The sequence below is a fragment of the Vulpes lagopus genome, chromosome 1, assembly GCF_018345385.1.
Source record: "Vulpes lagopus strain Blue_001 chromosome 1, ASM1834538v1, whole genome shotgun sequence".
NCBI lineage: Eukaryota > Metazoa > Chordata > Mammalia > Carnivora > Canidae > Vulpes > Vulpes lagopus.
In genome coordinates this window covers 161,582,347-161,606,234 of record NC_054824.1, presented here as the reverse complement: position 1 = coordinate 161,606,234, position 23,888 = coordinate 161,582,347, and the positions used below count along the sequence as shown (strand labels likewise).

The following is a 23,888-nucleotide window of genomic DNA, read 5'->3' as shown; positions in this document are numbered from 1 at the left end:
ATAAGAGAAAATGATTCAAAATGAATATAGTGATAATGGCTAACATTTTTTGTATACTAACTATGCACAGCATTGTGCTAAATTTCTTACACAGTTGACCCTTAAGCAATGCAGGGGGTTAGAGGCACTGATCCCCACTGCCACCACGGAGTCAAAAATCCACATGTAACTTTTGGCTTTTCCCAAACTTAACTACTAATAGCCAACTGTTGACTTGGAAATTTCATCAGTAACACAGAGGTGGACCAACTCATACTGTTCACTTCAATGTTGTATAGGATACATGTGACATGCAATGTCACATGTAACATATGCTGTATTCTTACAATAAAGTAAGCTAGAGCAAAAAAGAGTTATTAAGAAAATCATAAGGAAGAGAAAATATTATCCACAGTACGGCAAAAAAAATCCACGTATAAGTAGATCCACGCAGTTCAAATCTGTGTTGTTCAAGGGTCAAGTGTATATATTATCCCACTTAATCCTCACAGTAATCCTATTACATAGATAATATTATCCTTATTTTACAGAACAGACAGCTGAGGTATAGGGAGTATAAGTAACCCTCCAGAGATCACAGAGGTAATACACAGAGAAGTCAAGATTTGAACTCCAACAACATGGCTTCAGAAAAACCACACTCTAAACTACATAGCATTTCTCTAGTGAAGAAATGACCAGAGTTAGAATAAATAACAGCCTAGGCTCCCAGAGGAGGTGATGTCTCATCTGGGTCTTAAAGGGTAAAAAGGGTTTGCTTAATCCCATAACTGCAAGAGGAATTGATAAATAATTTAGCAGTGAGTCACACATACACTTGGCTTTAATAATTCTTATAAGATCCTCATGCAGTATGTATTAGCCTCATTCATGATAAGAAGTCTACTCAAGGAGATTAAGTAAATTTCTCAGGATTACTCAGTAAAACTGGAGTCAGAATTCAAAACTAGACTTGTCTGCTTCGAAAGCCCCTGCCTTTTCCAGACACTCCACAGAGGGAAACGATTCCGGGCGGAAGGGACAAGATGTGACAAGGCCAGGAAGGGGCATGGAATATTGGTGTGAAAGAAGGGGCTCTCTGCCAAGCTGAGCGGTGTGTGTGGGTTTATCCTGCAGGTAAAAGGGAGCCAACAATGTTCTCTGAAGTGAGGAACAACAAGAAGAAGCTGATTTTCCAGGCAGACAACTCTGGTGGTAGTGAGTACAGAAAACTGGAGAAGGCAAAAACTAAAGCCAGAGAGACCAGTTAGTTTGTGATGACTGTAACAGTCCAGACCGGCAAAGTCAGGGCCTAAAACTATGAATTCTCAAAGGTCTAAGAAGCTACTGCAGTGCCAGACAATTTTCTTCACAATACTTCCCCCATAAGGCAATGTCTCCAATCTGTCTTCTTAAACAATGGCCATCTTAAGACTTGATGAAGTGTCTTAGAATAAAAAATTTTATGTGAATGATTTTAGAAAATACACTAAGTTTCTATGTACTTTGTAGTATTCATATTCTGTTGCTGCTTAAAACATCCATTCTATTAGAATAGAATATAGACTTCCTTCTATCACTGGACACCCTGCTAAGATGTAACTTATTTACTTGCCCAACTGACTGTCTCTCTTTAGGAAAGGAAAAGAAACAGGGAGGTTGTGGTTTATATAGGATATGATACAATGTAAAGGTGGGACTATAAGGAAGTTAATGCAGTAAGACCATACCAGAACAAGTGTATACAACATAAATTAGAAGTTTCCACAAGCTAACATGCATGCCAGAAGACATATCTGGCCAACCAAGTGGGCTGATGGAAGTGGAGGGTGGAACTGTAAAATCTTTTCAATAATCTGAGATGTGAGGATAAAACAGGAGAATGTGGGTGTGCTGACAAACATGGGAAAGTGTCATGTATTATCAGATGTTGGAGGCCACTTCAGGGTCACCAAAATGACCTTTAGAGTCATTCATGTTGAGAAGGAAGTATTTTCAGAGAAACTGGGAAGAAACTGGAATTTTGTTGACTGTGAAAAAGGCATTATTATGGGCTGAATTGTGGTGTCCCCCAAATTCCTATGTTGAAGTGCTAACTCCCAGTACTGGTATCCTTACAAGAAGAGAAGATTAGGACCCAAACAACACAGTCTGAGGGATGACCATGCGAGGACACGTGAGAGGATGACCCCCTGCAAGATGAGGAGAGAGGCCTCAGGAGAAACCAAACCTGCCGCCCCCGATCTTGGATTTCTTGCCTCCAAACAGTGAGAAAATAAACTTCTGCTGCTTAAGCCACACAGCCTGTGGTGTTTTACAATGGCAGCCCTAGCAATTACCACAGACATGACACTGTGGCCTGACATGAAAGCCGGAAAATATGTAGTCTATTTAGAACCAATCCAGTAAGAAACTCCAGCATGAAGCAAGAGCCAGGGGGAAGTACAGCAATCCTGAGGGCAAGGGAGAAGGGAGGATAGGCCAGGCATGGAAAGGGAAGGAATGCAACACTGCATACAACAAACACACCAGTAGAGGCGCTGAACCCATGCCACACTGGGTGCCGTAGCTTCTCACTGGAACCACCTATCATTGAGCTTTACCATTTACCACCTCCTCATGTGGTTTGTACTCCAAGATCCCCTCACAGAATGAGAACAACAATAGCAGCAGCAGCAACAGAAGTAGTCAACGAGTAAATAATGGTGTCTCGAAGAGACCATGTGGGCTGCATAGTGTAGTCACTGGGGTGGGACAGGGTGCACGCCTGGAGCGTCCTCCGATACTCCGGACTAAAGCAAGCACTCCCTCTCTCATAGGTGGGAGTGATAAAAAATCCCCTGGCCAGAGGGACTGACAATGAGGAAGTATTTCACATTTAATCACAACTATCAGCTATAGCAAAGAATATAATTTTCCCCTCAGCAGTCTGGTTGCCTGTAAGTGGAGCTTCAGAAAGCGTGACAACAGCTGGAGACATGTGAATAATAACACTTAACATTTTTCACTATCTTTTTTGGGTTGCTATTCTCATTTACGTGTTACTTCCACCACCTTATAAGAATTTTTTTGCCAGGAGCTAAAGAAAAGGAGAGAAAAAGGCATAATAGTAAAAGAAGTAGGTCTTCCAGAGCATTAATTCGGTCAGGTTAGTTGCCAGCTAAATGCTAAATGGGTCCATGTGTTAGTGAAGAATATAATAACTAAGTAAATACAATGTAATTTTACCTTATACCTCCCAGAGTAGAGGCACTGGCATCTTTTTTTTTCTTTTTTTAAGATGTAAATTCAATTAATTAACATATAATGTACTACTCATTTCAGAAGTAGAGGTCAGTGATTCATCATTCTTACGGAGGCGCTGGCATCGGAAACAGCTGTGGTTGAAAGGTTTTGAACACTAAGCCCCCAGGATCCAATGGCCCAGCTATCTTGACCTATCTTAAACACCTCCAACATTTAAATTTATTTTTATTGTCACCTTAAAAAATTGAATTATTTCTTGTTGTGAGCAGCAACAAGGGCACAAAACACCATATACATTTTCTTGTCTATATCAGATTCCCACACACAAACTGTGAAGCACACTTTAAATATAATCTTAATATGTATTCAAAAAGTTAAAAAAAAAAAAAAAAGAAGGGGGTGCCTGGGTGGCTCCATTGTTTAAGTGTCCAACTCTTGATCTCTGCTCAGGTCACGACCTCAGGGTCATGAGATGGAGCCCTGTGTGTCAGGCTCTGCACAGGGAGTGAAGCCCTGCTTAAAATTCTCTGCCCCTCGCCTTGTGCGTGCATGCTCTTTCTCTCTCAAACACACACACACACACACACACACACACACACACACACACACACACACACACAACTAAGAAAGGTAGATCTCAGTGTAAGTAGTTGTGGGAAAATTATCTATTACCAATGTTTCCAAAAAGTCAGGATGGATTTTAACTTTATTTTCCAACACAGATAAATACAAATTGTAGCAGTCAGAAAGGGCAAAGCACTGCAGAAAGGTATATAAAGTATGAAAACTCCCATTTAAAAGCATAACCATTAATCTTACTAAGTCTTTGGAAGATTGCTGAGAGTGAATTAGTTGCAGGGGAGAAAAAGATACTTAAGGTCTGAAGGAAAAGAAACTGCTAGTTGAAATAGCAGTTTTGAAGTATTCTTTTTTTGTTGTTAATTCTATGTGGAAAGCTCTGCATGAGGCCATTGTACGAAGTCTGGAATGCATATAAGGGTTTAATGCTTTATTCCTATGATTTATTGTTTCCCTTACTAAAAAGAAAGAAACCCATATAAAAATCAATTTTTATATCCATTTATCTTATTTTTCTTTGGTGAAGGACGACCTAATGATTTATACAGATTAGCTCATGATACAATACCCATGTTCACCCATGAGGCTAATTTTTAAATATCTATATGGCTTTCTCCTTAATAAACTGAAAGAAAATGATTGGCAGACATAGGGATAATGGTAGAACAAAATGGCAGAAGTAAATAAAGGGGACAAATGTATTCCAGCTGATTAGTAACAGCCAGAAAAGCTGAATTTTCTAAACATGGAGGGTGCCTGATGCCTGGGCTCTGGGAGCTATGGCCCCTTTTCTCCACCTGTTATCAACTGTTTCAGAGTGCATCCAACATTTACATGTTCCCTGCTCATTCCCACAGTATACAATTGTGAGAAGCAAGATCCAATTGCATTAATTTTGGGGAAAAACAAAACAATGCCCCAAATCTGCATCACACTGAGGATTACAAATATTAACAGAAGCCTCAAAGGAGGGGCACCTGGGTGACTCACTCTAGTTAGGCATCAACCTCTTGATTTCAGCTCAGGTCATGATCTCAGGGTCATGAGATTGAGCCCCAAGTCGGGCTCCATGCTCAGTGCAGAGTCTGCTTGGGATTCTCTCTCCCTTTGCCTATCTCATGCATGTTCCCACATGCACCACACTCTCTCTTTCACATTAAATAAATAGATAAAATCTTTAAAAAAGAAGCCTCAAAGGAAAAAAGAGGTAAATGTTTTCATATAGAAACTGCCTCGTTATTTGTTATTTATCACATCTCTGTAGCCTATAACATAACACTTCCCCAGCAGATTATGACCCTTTAAACCAAATATTCCCAATGGTGGTTGTCAACATAGAGGTCAGGCTCTGCACAGGGAGATATAAATAATATTATTTATATATATATTTATATATTATATATAAAAATATATTATTTATTTTTAGTTATTTTATTATTTATTTATTTTAATTATTTATATATATATATATTTTTTTTTTTTATTTTTTATTTATGATAGTCACAGAGAGAGAGAGAGAGAGAGAGGCAGAGACACAGGCAGAGGGAGAAGCAGGCTCCATGCACCGGGAGCCCGATGTGGGATTCGATCCCGGATCTCCAGGATCGCGCCCTGGGCCAAAGGCAGGCGCCAAACTGCTGCGCCACCCAGGGATCCCTATTTATATATATTTATATATATTATATATATATTTTATATTTCCTATAAAATAGGAAAGGAACACTAAGTGTGGTTCCATTAAAAATGAACCCTTTTGGGATGCCTGGGTGGCTCAGCAGTTGGGCATCTGCCTTTGGCTCAGGGCGTGATCCCTGAGACCCAGGATCAAGTCCCACATCAGGCTCCCCTAAGGGAGCCTGGTTCTCCCTCTGCCTATGTCTCTGCCTCTCTCTGTGTTTTTCATGAATAAATAAAATCTTAAAAAAATGAACTCTTTCCATAGTGCATGTAAGGGCACACATTTTAGATCCATGGAGTTGACAGAATTTTCTATGTGGCCTCATTGCTAATTCAAAGAAAGCCCTTGTTTGGGAGATTTTGTTCTTGTTTACACACAGCCAACAAAAGTCAGAAATAAATAGCAAACAGCATGAAGAAACTAGACGTAAATTGCTTTTAATATAAATGTTCTTTACAGTTTTGCTCTAGTATGAAAATTATTTTTCAAACAGTTAAATTCAAATCCATAGTTACACACGTGGAGGTCTTAAAGGGAAAAATGTTATATTTCTAGACAAACAAATTTACCATATCCCATTACAAACATGATTTGTGGTTGGCTAGATCAAATTCTATCAATCCACTCTGGGAAAGTAGATAATTGTCCATCTCGGTAAAAGGGTAACTGAGGGGAGTAGAGCTTAGAATTTTCTGAGGCAAGCAGTTACCACAGTAATCCCTTTGTCATGGGTGGCTACTTCTCCTGCATGGGGGAGGAAGGCAATTTTAATGTGTGAGGAATACACCAGGGCAGAACTTTGTTTTTAGCCAACATGGGCCCTCCTCATTTCCCTTGCTCCTGTTGCCTCTCCCATCTCTGTTTATTCTGCCTCAATGCATTTCAAATGTCTCTGATCACAGGAAGATGGGAGAGATGGCAGCACTGTTGCTAAGAAGGGAGGCAGGTCAGAGGAGCTGCCCATTGATGGCAAAATAGCGATTGGCATGGCTCTGCTGCCATTAATTAACCTGAGCTAACAACTAAAAACCTTAAGTCCAAGTCAGCATCATCCTCCAGTGTCACTAAACTGTCTTTCAAATAGAAGAGTTTTTGGAGGAAAGGAAATCTCATAATTTCAGGGAGCATATCTACCTTATTTTCCCTGAGCCTAGCACAGTGCCAGGAACATAGTAGGTACTCAATGAAGAAACTGATTCATTGAAGTTTTTTAGCATTTAAAGATCCGTCTCAACCTCACATCTTCTTATCTCTCTTGTACTTATTCTCTGGCTTGCTGGCTGTCTCTTCCATCCCCCATCTTCTTTGCATTCTAACCTTTTTAGAAGAGTAGTTTTATCTTTCTTTCTCCATTTCCTCCCCTCCTATTTATTCCTTGAATCATTGGAGTTTATGCTTCATCACTCCACTGAAACTGCTCTCACTAAGGCCATTAAGGATATCTTTATCATTAACTATTGCACAATGTCTGCTTTTCACTCCTCATTACCTTATATGACCTTTAAGCATTCCTGACATTTATTCAACTTCTTCCTTCTTGAAAACAAATATCCTTTCCCTTAATGGTCACACTTCACTTCTCTTCTGGGTTTCTTCCTGCCTTCTCGGTCTCATCAGCTTCTACTTCTCAGCCCATTTTTTACATGTTAATGTACCTATCCTTAACACTTCTCTCTGCTCCCTTAGGAGAATTCACCCACTCTCATGGTTTTGATATTGATGACATCCAAATACCTACTTTCAGCTCAGATCTTACTTCCATATCCACCTACTTCCTTGGTATTTCTATGTATTTGGATATGAGATTGTGGATATACATTGCAAACTTAACATGTCCAACACATCACTCATTATCTTCCATCCTTGTAATTTGTTCTCCTTTGTTTGTTCCTTTGCAGTGTGATTACTATCATGTTGCCTAAATAAGAATTCTGGATGTCATCCCTGGCTCTCTTTCCCTGTCCTAATGCTCAGATTTACTAAGACCTGTTGATTCTATCTCTTGAATATCTTTGGAATCTGTTGATATCTCTCTAGCCCATAATAGATACTCTGGTCACTTCTCACCTGGATTACTGTAACCATCCCTGAATTGGTCTGTCACCAATATCTAATCTTACCCCTTTCAACCCATTCTCCACACAGCAGCTAGAAAGACCTTTCTAAAAACAAACAGCTGATTATTTCTGCCTCCTAGTTACAAACCCCACAGTGCTTCCCATTGCTCCCAGGATAAAATCCAAATTGCTTACCATGGCTTACATGGCTCTGCACCAGTGTCTGGCTCCTGCTTACTTTGTCTTGTTTCTATTTACTCTCCTAATTCCCTATTGTCTAGTCATCAACTGTGATTAGGACTTGGACAAGGCCACATTTTCTTACCTCTGGGCATATCCCCCTGCCTAAGATACTCCTTAACTCGTGCTAACCCTTCAGGTCTCATCTTAACTCTTACTTCCTCTCAGAAGTTCTCTTGCATAGTTTCTGGCACACCAAAGGCACTTAATAAATGAACTTCCTTTCCTAACTACCTTTAGTTTAACATCAAATTTTGAAGTTTTAATTTTGTTCAAATTATTTCACTAATAAAATCAAATGAAATAGGTTGATTTCTATTTTTAAATATTCTTTTATGAAGATCTACCAACAGAGTATTTTGAGCGATGTGATGAACTTTGCTACTAATGAGATGCATCACAAATGTGGAATTTGGAACAGTATTCTAAATAAAAATGAACCAGAAAAAAAGAAAGAGGGAGGAAGGGAAGGAGGGAGGAAGGGCAAGATGGAATGAAGGCAGGCAGGAAGGGAGGAAAGGGAGGGAGGGAAAGAGAGAAAGAGAAGGAAGGAAGGACGGACTGACGGACAGATGGACAAGACCTGCTTCCCAGGGTTTGGAAAATGATTTTCAGGAAAACTTTACATGTCCATAGAACTAAGGTATACACAGTACTCTAAGTCCAACTGCAGGTGTTTTACCCATCTAGTTTATCCTTTTGTTCTTATCAGAGCAATGCCACCTAAATGAATTCCATTATAATTAAAAGACTCAAATTTTTAATATTTCATCATCTATATACATAGCATTGAATCATGGAGAGACATGAAATACTGAATTAAATCATATATGATGTCTAATATCTTACATTTTTGACCAACAAGAATGGTAATTTCATCAATTCAACCTAATACAATACAAATGATGTTGAACAAAATTATGTAGAAAAACAGACAGATCAAGAATAATTATAAAGGTTATATGTATAAGCACTTGAATATCTATAGATATCCCACCCATAAATGCTTATGCTTTATAGAAATATCAATCAGAAAAAAATTTTTTGAGCTACTGAATCTAATGAAAGCTATAGATTCTTTTACCAGGAAAATCAAAATGCTCATATGCTTGTGTTATGAAATTCAAATTTCTACTGATTTAGAGTCCATGATGCCAAGATTCAAGTTTAAGAAGGTCTACAGCAGTGGAATTTTTAACTATAAGTAACAATTGAATAATGATATTCAAGAAAACCTGAGGAAGTATATGATATTCACGTATTAAAGCAAGCAAATGACTTTTCAAATCAAATCTAATGGGTCAGCCTATTTCTGATTTTACCCTGGCTGAAGTCATAAATACAGGGAGATATCAGAAAAATGTTAAATTATGTTAGTTAAATCAGAAAAAATAAACACAAAGACATTTTTGAAATTTAATATTATACCGGTTTTAGAAGAATAAAGTTATTTATCTAATCCAGTGTGGTTTGCTAATACATCTTATTAGTACACTCACAGAAATAAACCACATATGGAGCTATTTAGTTACTTTTCATCTGCAACTAACTGTTGCATCTATTTTAAATCAGTTCACTGAAATCATGTATCACCCAGTCCCTTAAACTTAGAGGAAAGTGATTAATTTTGTTGGGTAATTAAATGAGAACAATGTCCATTAAAAAAATACAATTATACACAAATACTAACTTTGAAAACTAAAATAAAAATTTTTATTATTTTTAATAGAATTCTTTTTTTTTTTTTTTTTTTTTTTTTTAGAATTCTATCTTTAATCTCAAGGCTGTAGATAAGAAATTGTGAATGCAACTTTTTTGCCTAGGCCATACCTGGAGTCACCTTTGTCTGTGAATGCTTTGCCTAACACATAGCCTTGGTCTGTAAATCCATCGTTTCCTAAAATTTGCAGTTGCCCACATATTATGCTATAATGACGGCATGCCAACTCACATCTTTACCCACCCCTACTTCCTTTATTCATTGCTACACCTCAAACTCCACAACTTCTCACAAGTTGCAGCATATCAGAATGGGGAAGGGGGAGGTGATGTGAATGGTATGATAGGCCTCTGAACAGCAAGCTTTTGTGAAATTGATTTACTGAGTTATGACTATCTTTCTGGTTTGCAAATTTTTCTTGAAGAAGTTTAAATGACACAGAATACAATACAGTAGTAGAAGAAGAAACATCAGAATGCATCATACATTGTTAAGGGTATTTCTTCAGATATATATGTACGTGTGTGTGCGTATGTCTGTCTGTCTATGGTCAGGGTTTTGATGTAAAATCTATTTTAAGATGTAAGTCTCTGTTTAAAAACCACTTTAAACCTTTAAGTTGGAAACCTATGCTGCAGTTCCAGCATGATCCTTGGATGTTATACAACTTCTGTCTTCCTTCTCTGAGTTTTACCTCATATCTGCCTCACAATCACATTATAAATTAAAGTACTATCCTGTGATATAAAATCAATATATGAAACTCTGTTGTACTTCTATACATGCATAGAAGTATCTCTTTCTATCAGAAAGAGAAATTATTCTATGTTCATGGATTAGCATTAATAATTGTTAAAATGTCCATACACCCAAAGCAATCTACAGATTTGATGCAATCCCTATCATGATTCCAATGGCATCTTTCACAGAAATGGAACAAACAAATTTAAAATTTATATAGAACCATAAAAGATACCAAGTACCCAAAGCAATCTTTAGAAAGAAGACCAAAGCTGGAAGCATCATCCTCTCTGACTTCAACTGTATTACAAACGCAAAGCAATCAAAACAATATGGTAGGAGCATAAAAAAAGACACACAGATCAATGGAACACAACAGAGAAGCCAGATAGAAAAAGAGAAATACCATGTGATCTCACTTATATGCAGAATCTAAAAGAACTAAACAAAAATACCAAGTTCAAGGATACAGAGAACAGACTGATTGCCTGAGACAGAGGGTAGGAGTGGGCAAAATGGGTGAAGGAGGTCAAAAGGTACAAATTTCATTATAAAATAATGACATTATTCATTATAAAAATAAGTCATGGGGATATACTATACAGCATGGTGACTGTAGTTAATACTACACTGTCTGTTTGAAAGTAGCTAGGAGAATGATCTTGAAAGTTCTTATGTCTTGAAAGAAAATATTTTGTTAAGTATGTATGGTGACAGAAGTTAACTGAACTTATTGCAGTGATCATTTCACAATTTTGCAACTGAAATTGATATAATGTTATGTCATTTATACCTTAATAAAGATGATGTCCTGTGAGAACTACTTCATGTATCTAAGAAAATGTTACTTTCCTTATATAATGCAAAAGCAAAGAACAAAGCTGAAAACAAGACCTAAAAACTAAAAACAAAATCTAATAATCCATTATTACTTAAAATAAAAACTCAAAAAAAATAAAATAACAACTCATGTCTATCTACCCATGTTCACATAAATCATTCTGGTTGCACATGTTCATTCCATAAACAGTCCACTCATACCACATTTTGAACTTACTTTCCAACATTTTAAGTTTCTGCATCTTTCAGGTCCCATGTTTCTGGTTTGACAATTGATTGTTAATTGCCTCCATCCTCTGAGGAGCATTATAAATTATACTGGGAAAAAGTCTTTCCCTGCACATCTCACAATTTTGGATTGTTTGCCTGGGTTTTCCATTCTCTGTGATTGTCCACTGCTACCAAATTTCCCTTGAAGACATTTAACTTTCTATCTTACCTGTACCTCCTAACTCTCATCTCATTCTTAGAAATAAATGTTTTATTTTTAACAGATTCCTATAGCACTGTTCGAGTTACAGTACTTTTCTCTGACAGCTCTGGAGAGACTGAAGCCTATCTTTCAAACACACCACCTACAAAATTCAGTCAAAGCTACCATGACCACTGAAATGTATTTTCAAAGTTTACAGACAAATGTGGCTCAAGTTTATTCATTTGGCCCACTTAAATTAAAATAATCAGTCTGGAAGGCTTTACAAGTTTGCATTTCAGGATGAAGATTCAGAAGTCTGTTTTGCTTAATATCTTTGGAAAATGATTTTTTGAATATAGAATTCATTTGAAAGACAATTTATTTTTTCTGCCCAGTTATTTACTTTAAGCACTGAATTGTAATTTTGACATTTAGGATTTACTTTAACATAAGTTAAAATTAAAAACAACAGTGTTACACAAAAAATGGTTAGAGTGGGTATGATGCTTAATGAAGTCTGTGTCAAAGTATATTTTAAATAATGAACTTAATAATTCAATGGCAACTCTATCTTCTAATTGCCTAATCCAAAATCTATGGAGTCATCTTGACTCCTTATTTCCGCTCATACTCGTGTAATATATCGTGAAATCCTTTTGGTTCTCTTTCAAAATATACTCAGGTTCCAACCACCTCCATCTCCATCTTATCTCATTATTATCACTGTGGTAAACTCTATCATTATTTCTCAACAGGATTACTGCAAAAACCCCATCTCTTCTCTCTACTTCCACCCTTAGCTTCCTGGAGTCTGTTCTTAACACAGTAAGCATTGTGATCCTCTAAAACCTCAAACAGATCATATCACTCTTCCACTCAAAACCCTGCAAGAACTACCCACTTCACTCAGAGCAAAGCCTGGATCCTTACAATGACCTACATTTTCTGGCTCCTTGTAAGTTCTCTAACTTCCTCTTCCATTGCTCTCATTTTCATTCACTTCACTCTGAGTACACTTGCCTTTTTGCTGTTCTTCAAACCCACCAGGCATGAGCCAGCCTCAGGGCCTTTGAACTAGCTGTTGCCTCTGCTGGAATGCTCTTCCTCTAGATATCTCCACAACTAACCCATCTTCTTCACCTCCTTAATGAGGTCTACCTACTCTGACTACCTAGAAACTACTGTAACCTTCCCTCTCCTCCCCAATTGGGTCTTGCTTCTCCTTTTTTCATACCTATTTGTCACCTTCTAGCATATTAAATATTTATTATGTTAGACATTTATTGTCTGTTCCCTTCTGCAAGAACATAAGATCTGTAAGACATGGGATCTTTGTCTCTTTGTTCAGAAGGGAAATTTATACTTATGTCATAGTTAGGTAAGAAGATTCCCTATATATTCTAGAGGTATGGGAATTAACATCAGTATATTGGTTCCAAATCTTTAAAAAATGTGCTTTCTCATCTTGATACCATCAGTTTCTGGACAGAAATTTCCATATCAAATTACTTTATAAAACTTGTTTAGTTTTATTAGGCATATGATAAGGAACAAAATAATACATCCATGGCCATTTTGCAGATGTGGGGTAGGAATGGGCAGACCAAGACTCAAAGCTTTCCAAGTCCCTTAGAGAAAAGAAAGCACTGCCTAAGCAGGCTTTTCTTGCTTTGTCATAAATAATCCTAAAACAGATGGCCAAAAGCTAAATACTAAGTCTGCTGCCATGGAAACCACTATCACAGCAGTCCATTCTAGAGCCCTACCTATAAGATAAATGTTTGTCTCCCTATTGTTAGTTACAATCTGAACCTACTAAAACTTTCACTCAAAGTCCTACTAGAAGGTATGATACACATACCAGCCTCACAAAAATTTCTGGGAGAGATTAGCTGATACACAATATCACCTTAAATACAGTCAAAATCCAGCAACATATAGAGAAAGGGTTTTACATAATTGGCCATGTTCTCTCTGCATTCAAGTTCTGTCTGTATTATATATATAAATCCATGTACCTTACCTTAATATTGCAAGCCTGCTCCATCAATCTTCTGGCATTTTCCTCCGCCCTGTATCTCTTTGGAAGCTGAACTCTGAAAAACTTTAAAGCACCTTCAAAATCAGCCTGCAGAAGATCTTCCTTTGAGGTCTGCAAAATAATTCCAAGAATCATCATTACATTTTGGCCTGCATTCAGGACAAATAATTTGAAAAAAAGAATTTCTATTTTCCTGAATGCATGTTTGTAGCTAAGATCTAGCTTAGTTCCACAAGTTTTTAGGAAGAGATTTTTCTAACCTCTTTACCATAAGCTGAAATAAATCACCATAAATCCTAGATACAGTATAAGAATCAATTAAGAGGCTAACATATTTAATTTACATAACCTGAAGATTAGAATGGCAGATCCCAGCAAAGTTAACCAAGTTACAGCTCTGAGGAAAGAAAAATGCCAGAAAAGCAAAAAATTTTAACTCTGGGTTTAATCTATGACTTTAGCTTGCTGGGTGGGTATTTTAAGGGTATTATTAGAACCCCAGTTGAAGCCACAATGTATTCAAAGCATATTAGAGTTACATAATGAACACCAAATAGGAATAGGGCTTTTCAACTAATGATAACAGTGGTTCAAAAAAGTAAGAAATGGATCCCCCCACCTTAAAGAATGCTATGAAAAAATAAATGAAGCAAATCACTTAACTAGTGAACAGCTGATGAAAACTACTGTTTGCAAAATTTACTTCTTCAAGAAATAAACACTTAGAAATAAATATATGCATGCATAGAAAAAAGACTGAAAGGAAATAAAAAGTTTCTCTGGATAGTGGGATCGTGGTGGGGGGTTCTCTTATATTTTGCTGCATTGTCTGCAGTAAAGATTTTGTAATAAGAAAGCCTGGCTGGCTCAGTGGGGAAAGCCTGTGTGTCTTGATCTTGGGGTTGTGAGTTCAAGCCCCAGGTTGAGTGTGGAGCCTACTTTAAAAAAAAAAGAAAGAAAGAAAGAAAGAAAAGAAACAAAAAGTAAGTATTTTAATCAACAAATACAAGCAGTTTTTGGCAAACACCGTGATATAAATTACAGGTTAAGCAGACTGAGTACACAGAAGTAAGCCAAAGAAAAATGAGATATGTTTTTTAAGAGTCAGAAATTATCAAAAACTTCAGGAATAAAATGAAAAAACAAAACAAGCCAGGATGGCTAGAAATCATAGAACTATGTGCTAATTCAAAAATACTTTATTTAAACTCAAATGTAGAGCTGATTAACCTTAAAAGGCTGTACTGAAAGAGTATAAGGAAGTCAGAGAAATTCCTGATCTTAAATGGCCTGAGTTGTCTTCACGACCCTGGTCCCCAAACTACAGGACATGTCATCTTAGGTGAGCGCCTGCAGTAACCGACTAACTGGTCTCCCCATTTCCACCTTTGCTCCCCACAGTACGCTCTCCTTATTGCAGTCAGGTGATACCCTTTCACATCATGTGGTTCTTCTGGGTAAAGCCCTCCAGTGGATCCTACCGTGCTCAGAGTAAAATCCGAAACTGTTACCATTGCCCACAAGACCCTCACAATCTGGAGCCCCTGCCTGCCCCTCCAACCTCGTCTTGAACCACATCTCCTGCTGTTCCAGCTCTAGGCACACTGGCCTTGTTTCTGTTTTTTGCACACATCGAGTTCATTCCTGGCTGAAGGCAGCTGCCCCTGCTGCTGCTTCTGCTGAGACAGTCTTCTCCCAAATCTTCATGAGCATAGCCACTTGTTGTCATTAAGATTTTAGCTCAAATGTAAGATCTGAGTGAGGGCTTTTCTGAGCACTTAAATTCTCCCCCACCCCCAGCCCATCAAGTCATTTTCCACCAACTCATTTTCCCGTTTTACATCTGTTTCCTCCTAAGGAAAGGGGCCTTGTCTATCTTGTCTGTTGCTGTATCCACAGTGACAAGGCTAATAACCAGAATATAGGAGGTACTCAATTAAAATTTACTGAATGAATTTTACTTTCATCTCCCCTCCCTTTTAAACAGAAATATGTAAAATAAAAATAATGTATTAATTTATATGCCAGCATTTCCACAGGGGCACCAGGTTGCCTCAGCTTTAGATCCGTAAATTAGTAATAAGAAAGTAGAGCTAGGCTAATAGCAGCAGTGGAAAAACAAGCCTCAGTATATCTCACACTGATTTCCTCCTCATGGATACTTAGACACGATGGTGATAAGAGGTAGAGAGAATGTATGGCATGGACAGAGTTCTATCAACTCACCTTAACTTAGCTGGAAAAGACAGTTATGAAAAACTTCAGCCTAAAAGAGGGCTTTTCTGCCCAAAATAGTAACTGCTGAATTACTGGGAAAGCATCCAGCTACCAGATATACCAGACAGCTATATCCCCTATCTTCTTTTCTCACCTGTGATACTGGGTTTGATTATCAGCTCCCTACTAACTGAGGGAAAAACTCAAGACACCCTGCTTATGGAATTTGTGGGGAAGCAGGATGAGCAGCTATCCTCCCTACTCCAAAGCCTCTGAGGGCACCACTTCTATTTTCAACTAAGCTCTAGTGACTTGGTAACAGATGTCTCAAAATGGTGGTATAGTTAGTTCCTTGCCTGAAGGCAGTAGCATGACTGGTAGTCATGCTAATTAGCTAATTTTCTAATACTGCCCAAAGCCTGATTTCAAGTCTAGATTCTGAGTTCATGCAAAAGTAGAAAGGTAAAGATTAAAGATGAGGAATCATATAACCTGTGACATGTGACCTGTGGTCAGTTCAGGAACAGCCACTTAAAAAAGATGCGGTTTGAAGGAGGCTATATGCTCAGGAGAGGTGTAGCAAGAAGCTCCCCACCTGGGTGGGGCTGAAGTTCAACCTGGGTTGGTCTCTGGAAACCAGAATTCAGAGTGCCCTGTGACTGTCCTTTCCAAGACACTGCTTGTGTTAATGATGCTTCAGATCCCATGGCCAACTCAGTTATGCCCTATACGACAGGAGCTCTTAACAATCACAGAGCAGAAGGACGCAGGTAGACACACATGTGGAAACTGCATGTTATTTGATCCCCTAATTTCAGACTTTAGAAAGTAGTTGGCGGGCAGCCCGGGTGGCTCAGTGGTTTAGCGCCGCCTTCAGCCCAGGGCCTGATCCTGGAGACCTGGGATTGAGTCCCACGTCAGGTGCCCTGCATGGAGCCTGCTTCTCCCTCTGCCTGTGCCTCTGCCTCTCTCTCTCTCTCTCATGAATAAATAAATAAAATCTTTAAAAAAAAAATGTAGCTGGCAATTAAAGATACTCAAATAAGGCTGCAAAGGATGAATTCATTCTGATCCCAACTTTAGCTAACTTGAGGTGTTGCCTATATCTCTACTGTTCTACCTCAAAAAGGGAGTATCTTCAACCTCAAGTATTAGAGAAGGAAATAAGTCATATGTACACCTTGTGAACCCCAAAACAAACATAAGGGATGACAATTTGGAAAGTTGTCTCTGTGCTGTTCGAGTATCCTCAAGTACTGATATTTTAGTAGTTACAAATAATACCTGCTCTCACTGACATTTTTAATTACATAAAACAAGCAATCTTAAGAATTTATATTCCTCTCAATGGATTGAAATAAAGCTAATTTCATTGTGAATTAGAAAAAAATACACCAGAAGACAATGCCATGGGCCAAAAAAACATGCCAATAAGCAAAAAGTACATTAACAAAAACTTTGCCATTGGTCCAGAAGATAATCTACAGTCCTACCTTAATTCTGATGGGTTTTTTCCTCCAATTTTCTATCTTTAAAAGACTTCCATAGTCATTAAGTATCATTTCCATATACCTTCTTATGCCATAGTAGATCACAAATTTATAGGGATAACTCTCCATTTCTCATAACTGTATCTGAGAGGTTTATCTTCTACAATTGAGCGATAGATGCCTCTTGGTCTGCAAAAATCTGGATGCTTCACTAAGAATTTATCAGAAAGTTGTTGGGTTTTTTAAATATGTTGTAAAAATCATAATTTGTATATATATGTGTGTCTGCATATCTACATAATGAGAGTCATACATTTTTTGATTACATATTCACTTTCTCCAAAATTGAAAATATTTTTTAAAAGCCTAAAAGATTTCACTACCCAGAGATAAACATAATTAACATTTTGTTACATTGCTTATCATTTTTTCCCTATCCCCACACACACATATTTAAGAAAATTTGGATCATATTGTACATATCAGCTTGTTAAGTATATATGCTTCACAACTATGAAGCATTAATATAATAGTATTACTCCAAAATATAAGTAGCAGTGCTTTCTATGAAACTAAAACATGACTTCACACAGTTTATTAATAAACTGACTATGGAGATGTAAACTTATTTAATGGTTGTAATTAAGTTTACAATTGTATGTATAAGTGCTACCTGTCTACACTGAACACATGATCTCTTGTGATAAGTAAGACCCAAGCTTTAAAAATGCACCCCAATAGGCAGACTAACATTTCAAGAACCACACCAAGTACCCAAAGGAGGAGAGACCAGCTTCCGGCTATCCTTATCCATTCTTCTCACTACAACACAGCTCGGTCAGGCTAAAAGACCTCACTTAAGCTGGAAAGGCAATTCTTCAACTGGGAAGTTCTTCAGAGTTTTTCTATATTGCCTCCAGAATGATCATGAGGAAAGAGTATCATAATGAAAATGCAATTACTTTCCTGACATTATTTGCTAAGTAATATTAGCCAGAAGGTAACACAGACAAGAGTAGGGAAATTTGAATAAGCAAAGACATGTTTTCTTCCCTTGCAAAATAGAGAACTCTTATCAGCTTTTATTTTTTTTCTATCAGCTTTTAAATAAGAATAAATGATAACTTTTAAAAATTAGTGGTTCCATTAACACTCATTTTTTGCTCCCCAAACTTGCTGTCAAATCATTTTAAGTGACAACATGGAACGTGTTATCAATTACACCTCCAGGGATCCCTGGGTGGCGCAGTGGTTTGGCGCCTGCCTTTGGCCCAGGGCGCGATCCTGGAGTCCCGGGATCGAGTCCCACGTCGGGCTCCTGGCATGGAGCCTGCCTCTCCCTCTTCCTGTGTCTCTGCCTCTCTCTCTCTCTCTATGTCTATCATAAATAAATGAATCTTTAAAAAAAAAAAAAATTACACCTCCAAAGGGAACATTACTTTTTACTTCATTTGAATAAAATTGTATATAAAGATTACTTGGACAATTAAAAACATTTCAACCAGTCCTCCTTCTGCTTCCTTTCAAGTAGGTAAAGAGAAATATCCAGAAGGAAAAGGTAAGTAGAATTTTTCTAAAGTAGGATGTTAATTTAGGTATCCTTCTCACTTCCCCAGTAAAATGAATTAAGCCAATTGCCAGGCACATAATAGACACCAACATAAATTTGTTCTGTAAATTCATAAAAGCTCCACTTCAAGCACATCCAGTATTAAAAAGTCACAATTAATAAGTTGCAAATTAGAAAGTAGATTTAGAACTTATTTTGATATAAAAATAGATTTTTATATTTTGAAGGGCATCAGAGGTATGCATGGGAACTTCCTATTTTGAGGTCTTTAAATTTTAAGAGTTGCAACCTCTCTTCAATGAGCAATCCTTATAGCAGTTAAGACAGTAGTAAGAATGGGAGGTATACTTATTTTTCATTTTAATATCAATCCTCCTTTGGATTTACTGTGCACAGTGCCCACAGTATCGGTACTGAAACTATAGCCAACACTGACATTAATATATAATGATCTGATAATAACTTTCCACACCCTATAAGAGCAAATAAAATCTAAATGGAGAAAAGGGAGATTTTGAACATAAGTAGAATAAAAGTTTTCCCTTTTTCCTAAAATCTCACACACTTACAGAGTATGGACTCTGGCTATGTGTCATTGCGGATACCATTTTGAGTGTGTTTTTCCCACTGAAAAATTCAGTGCAAGAGTATCACATTTTAAAGTGATTTTTTTTTTTTTTTTAAGAGGCAGGGTGGGTGGAAAGGAACAGCTCTAACATTTGGGTGTTAGCTCTAGATGCTTCTATTCTGAACCTCTCACGACTCCTGAATGATCAATCTTTCTTCAAGGGCCTCTGATAAGCAGCAAATTCTAGGTTTGATTATCTTAAGGAATTATTATTATTATTTTTAAATCTAGGAATGGTTCTCTTTCTCACCTTCACTATTTTTACCACAAATGGCTTTTTCTTTCTTTATAGTGTCTAACAGGATTTCTCTTAGTAGAGACATATTTTTGGAAGTCTGAGAATCATTTGGAAGCACAGACTTTAGAAGAGGGAAACATTACTGAGCTGGTATCTAGGATACCTGTATCTCTTGCTTTGGTATTTTAATTTCACCAAAGAAACGTATGTTTGGTGAGTCTGCACATAGAATTTATGCCTTATGGTAATACCTAAAACAAAGTACTTGTACTTGATTTGTTAAAGGAAAACTATTCTTTACTAGGTGTACCTTTGAAGGACAAGAAGCAAAAATTTCCAATGTCTAATTTAAATAGAAACTTAAAAAATGTTTTTAAAATGTGCTTGGTGTTCTAGTAGTTTCATGGTCCCTCTGTGAATCAGGGGACAATGAAGAAGTCTCAAAGTCCAATCTGTCTTGGTAAATCTTCATTTATTTGATCATTTCATTAAGAAAGTTAACTTACATGAAAAAAAAAAACTACCAAGATCTTTAATGCAAAATAACATATTTACATGGGTTTAATAACGTACATGTATTCGTGTTTAAAACATATCTAAAACCCAAAACTTCAGTGCCTGCCCTTTTGAATGGTAATGGAAAGGTTGCAATATCATATGTGGCAGGATTCCTCCTAGGACCACCAGTGCAGATCAGCCATCGATCTCACATCATTAGCCAGTCCAATAACACAAGGTTGAACAACTGTACTTCTTCCTGGTACACATGCTAAACTTTAAGCAGTAACTCACTGGATAGGTGATCTCACTTCACAGCCATATTGCTAATTAAAGGGTATGTGATTTCCCAAATTGTTGGGAAAGTGGTTTGAGAGTTCTATCAATAATCTTATAAATACGATACTGTATGACAGAGTCAGAGATTGCCAAATGACCCTCTAGACACCAAAGTATATACCTTTACACGTAATACAAATGGCACCATTACCTAAACTCTGAATGTGAGAGCCCAAAACAACCTGAGGGATACCTTGGATACCTAATTGGGCAACCAAGTCAACTTTATATGGTTGCAACATACAGATACACATGACCTCCAAAAGATCTGAAGCTTATGAGCCCAACTCCTTGTGAATTTTATTCCTGATAATTTGTTTTAAACTATAGGCAGTTTAAATTCAACCCTAATGCATATTTAAGTATGAGAGACAGTTATCAGTTCATGTTTTCCTTCAAAGCACTGAAAATATAAAGTGCCAAAGAAACATAGTATCAGAGTCCTGGAAAGTTATAGTGGAAGCCCTGGAGTCACAAAAGTTAAGTAGTCTCTAAGAACAGGAAAATATATTAGGCCTAAAAATGACTCTTCAAAGAGATGTAGATAATTTGTTGAAATATATTTTAGCACTTAATAGTGTCAAAGCTCCTGAATAAAATGCTTTTTATTTCACTTAAAAGAAAAAAAAAAACCCTACTAGATTTCTACTAGAAACATAAACCTTCAGTTTTCTCTTTTATTAAGAAAAATGTGACTCAGGGAAACAAAATTCAAGTGAGCACTGTGGACATTAAAACATATGTATTGAACTCTTTTTCTTTCTTAAATGACAAAGAAACTGTATTTCTCAAAAACACTCCCCAATAATTGTACACTGGTCATTGCTTCTAACTTCATCTTGTAACAATAAACAGACTTTTCTTCATGGCGAAAAATCCCTCATGCATACAGCTACCTAAAAATGTTGTTATGACTATACAAGGGGGATGATATTTGCATGCGAATACATGAGTACTGAATTGGTAACTGCAAAGATAATATAAACAGAGATGGGCTAGACTGAAGAGAGAGATATGTAAGACAAAAGTGTTAAATCCAGTCAACATTGTACTTCTGAAAAGACTCAAATATGACATAACCATAATGAAAACCAGTCTGGAATGGTATTAAACTCCATTGTATAAAATAGACAAAGCTTATTATTCTTGTTCAATTACCAAATAATAGTATAGGACTACTGTAGGCCAATTACGTTATAGAACAGTTGCTAGGTATAGTTCTCAAACCACTAAAAAGAAACCCTGCACCAGTGATTGTGGGTATTTAATTTTAACCCTTGGTAGGAAGTGAGGAAGAGTGATTTTCCTCTTGTTCAGGAAATCAAAAAAACAAGCAAGGCAGACTTCCCAGATTCAGGGCACAAGCCCAACAGTTTTAAGCTGCTTCATAGATACATAGTTTAAACATTCCAGGGGAGAGATTTTCAATTTCCTACCCAAGGATTTTTAGGGGGTAAAATTCCCCATCCAAAAAAAAAAAAAATCAAGTTGGCAATCAAATGGTGAGGTTAGAACGCAAACCACAGTAGTCTAGATAGTAGCAATGATGCCTGTTGTGAAATTTAACCCTTTGGAGACGTAAATAACAGAATGTCTAAATCAAGCACTTGGGCATTCTGCTTTATTGCTGAGTCTAGGCAGCCAGAAAATATATTTTTTTTTCCCTGCCACAGAGATAATGCCCCTAATGTGGCCCTGGGCTCTTAAAGAAGAGCCATATCTCCTCTGGCCAATTAAGGAGTGGCATGGACCTGGCTCAGCTAGAGCCCCAGGGCAGTGGCCACTCAGCACTTCCTTCCTGGTAGTGTGGGGAAGAGGAGAAGAAAACAGGAGACTACAAGCCTCTTTTAGGGATACAGGAATTCTCACAGAGGGTGGCAGATTCCCTACAAATGAAGTTCAATGAAAAACAGTCTCACCGCCAGAAGCCGAGGCACAAACAGACGATGCCCCATCCCCAGAAGTTCCAGCACTCGACATGCATACTCATTCACCAGCTTGCTTCTCTCGTCGTGCATGTCCTGGGACTTTTTGACAGGAGGTGTGAGCTTAGCAGCTGGGGCTGGGCAGGGCACCCCTTCTTCCATGAGCAGTAAGTAGGTATCCAGAATGAGAAAGCTGGATCTCTTATCCACAATTTTGAGAACTGCAGTGGGAGGGGAGCCAGGCTTAGGTTTCCCCAGGAGCACGCACAAGCCAGTCTGTGGTGGGAATTGTCAGCTAACGTCTCCACAGGAAGAACATTTTGGCTAAATTATCCACTGTGCAAGAGCCCCAAAGTAGACTGGAAAATGAAATCAAATCCTGATCTAAATAAAAAAACGGCAAAAGCAATCGAATGCAAGAAAATGGCCAAGAGTGATGCAGGAGAGTTCAGATACATGTGTTAAAATGTACAAGCAGCTTAGAAGGGTCTAGCGTGTAAGAGAGTGTGTGTGTGTGCGTGCGCGCGTGTGTGTGTGTGCGTGAGTGTGTGTCTGCGTGTAAGCAGACAGCAGCAGCAGTAGCCAGGAAGCCAGGGCAGTTGTGAAGCTGCAAGGAGAAAAGGATGAGCTCATTGCAATCCTTGATTCGTGACAAGCAGCGCTGCTGCCGCCGCCACTGCTGCTGCCGCTGCCGCCTCTTGCTGTGAATCAGTAATGAAGGGGTAGGGAAGGAAGCAGGGGAGGGCAAGAGGAGGAGGTAGGTGAATGAGCATGCAGAGTGTGTCTCGGGGGAGAATGCTGTAATAGGAAACCAATGGCGAGTCGTTGGACAGATGTGCTTCCCCTCCTGGCCCACCTTCAGCGTTAGTCTGACAGCTTATGCTGTTGAATCCTAAAGCCAAAGACAGATGAACTAGCTTCTCTTAACATGTAATGCTCACAGAAAAACCCGACAGCCTGCCAGCTAAAAGGCTGACCTTTCTTCACTCTTGCTTTCTAATAACCATAACAGATAAAAGTCTGATTTTATCCTGCATATTTAAAGTGGGATGCTCCAATCCTTGTTACATTACTGAAATCTTTACAGAAGAGAGGTTTAGGGTGACATGATACAGGATGAACAGAGAGCAAAGACAGAGCTTCCAAGAAACGACACACCCTCAAGTTGCAGTGTTTATGCAATAATAATGACTTTTTGCAATGCTAGAATCTGAAGTATTTCAGCATTCTGGGAAGCCATAATTAAAAGTAGGATTTTTATAAACATACAGTATGATAAAACAAAAACCTACAATATAATGACAGTGTACATTTAAGGAATCACTAAAGTTGAGATTCTCAAAGCAGTAATAACTTTCTTAAGCTACACTCAGTTAATAGTTCAAAACATTATTTTAATACTCTCTGGTCAAATTAATCCTTCCCTACTAATAATGTAACTGAGGGA

General features: G+C 37.8%; 1 protein-coding gene across 7 annotated transcripts in view; it reads right to left on the bottom strand.

Annotated features, from left to right (window-relative positions):
* Positions 1–23,888, bottom strand: part of RABGAP1L (RAB GTPase activating protein 1 like) — a 737,000-nt gene that overhangs the window by 138,532 nt on the left and 574,580 nt on the right. For 6 of the 7 annotated variants that reach the window (XM_041753512.1, XM_041753528.1, XM_041753506.1 and 3 more), the window contains one exon: positions 13,519–13,647. In XM_041753512.1, coding sequence (XP_041609446.1) covers positions 13,519–13,647 — 129 coding nt within the window. Of the gene's footprint in view, positions 1–13,518; positions 13,648–22,435; positions 23,185–23,888 lie in introns of those variants that run through there. The other variant, XM_041753555.1, reaches the window with a different exon arrangement.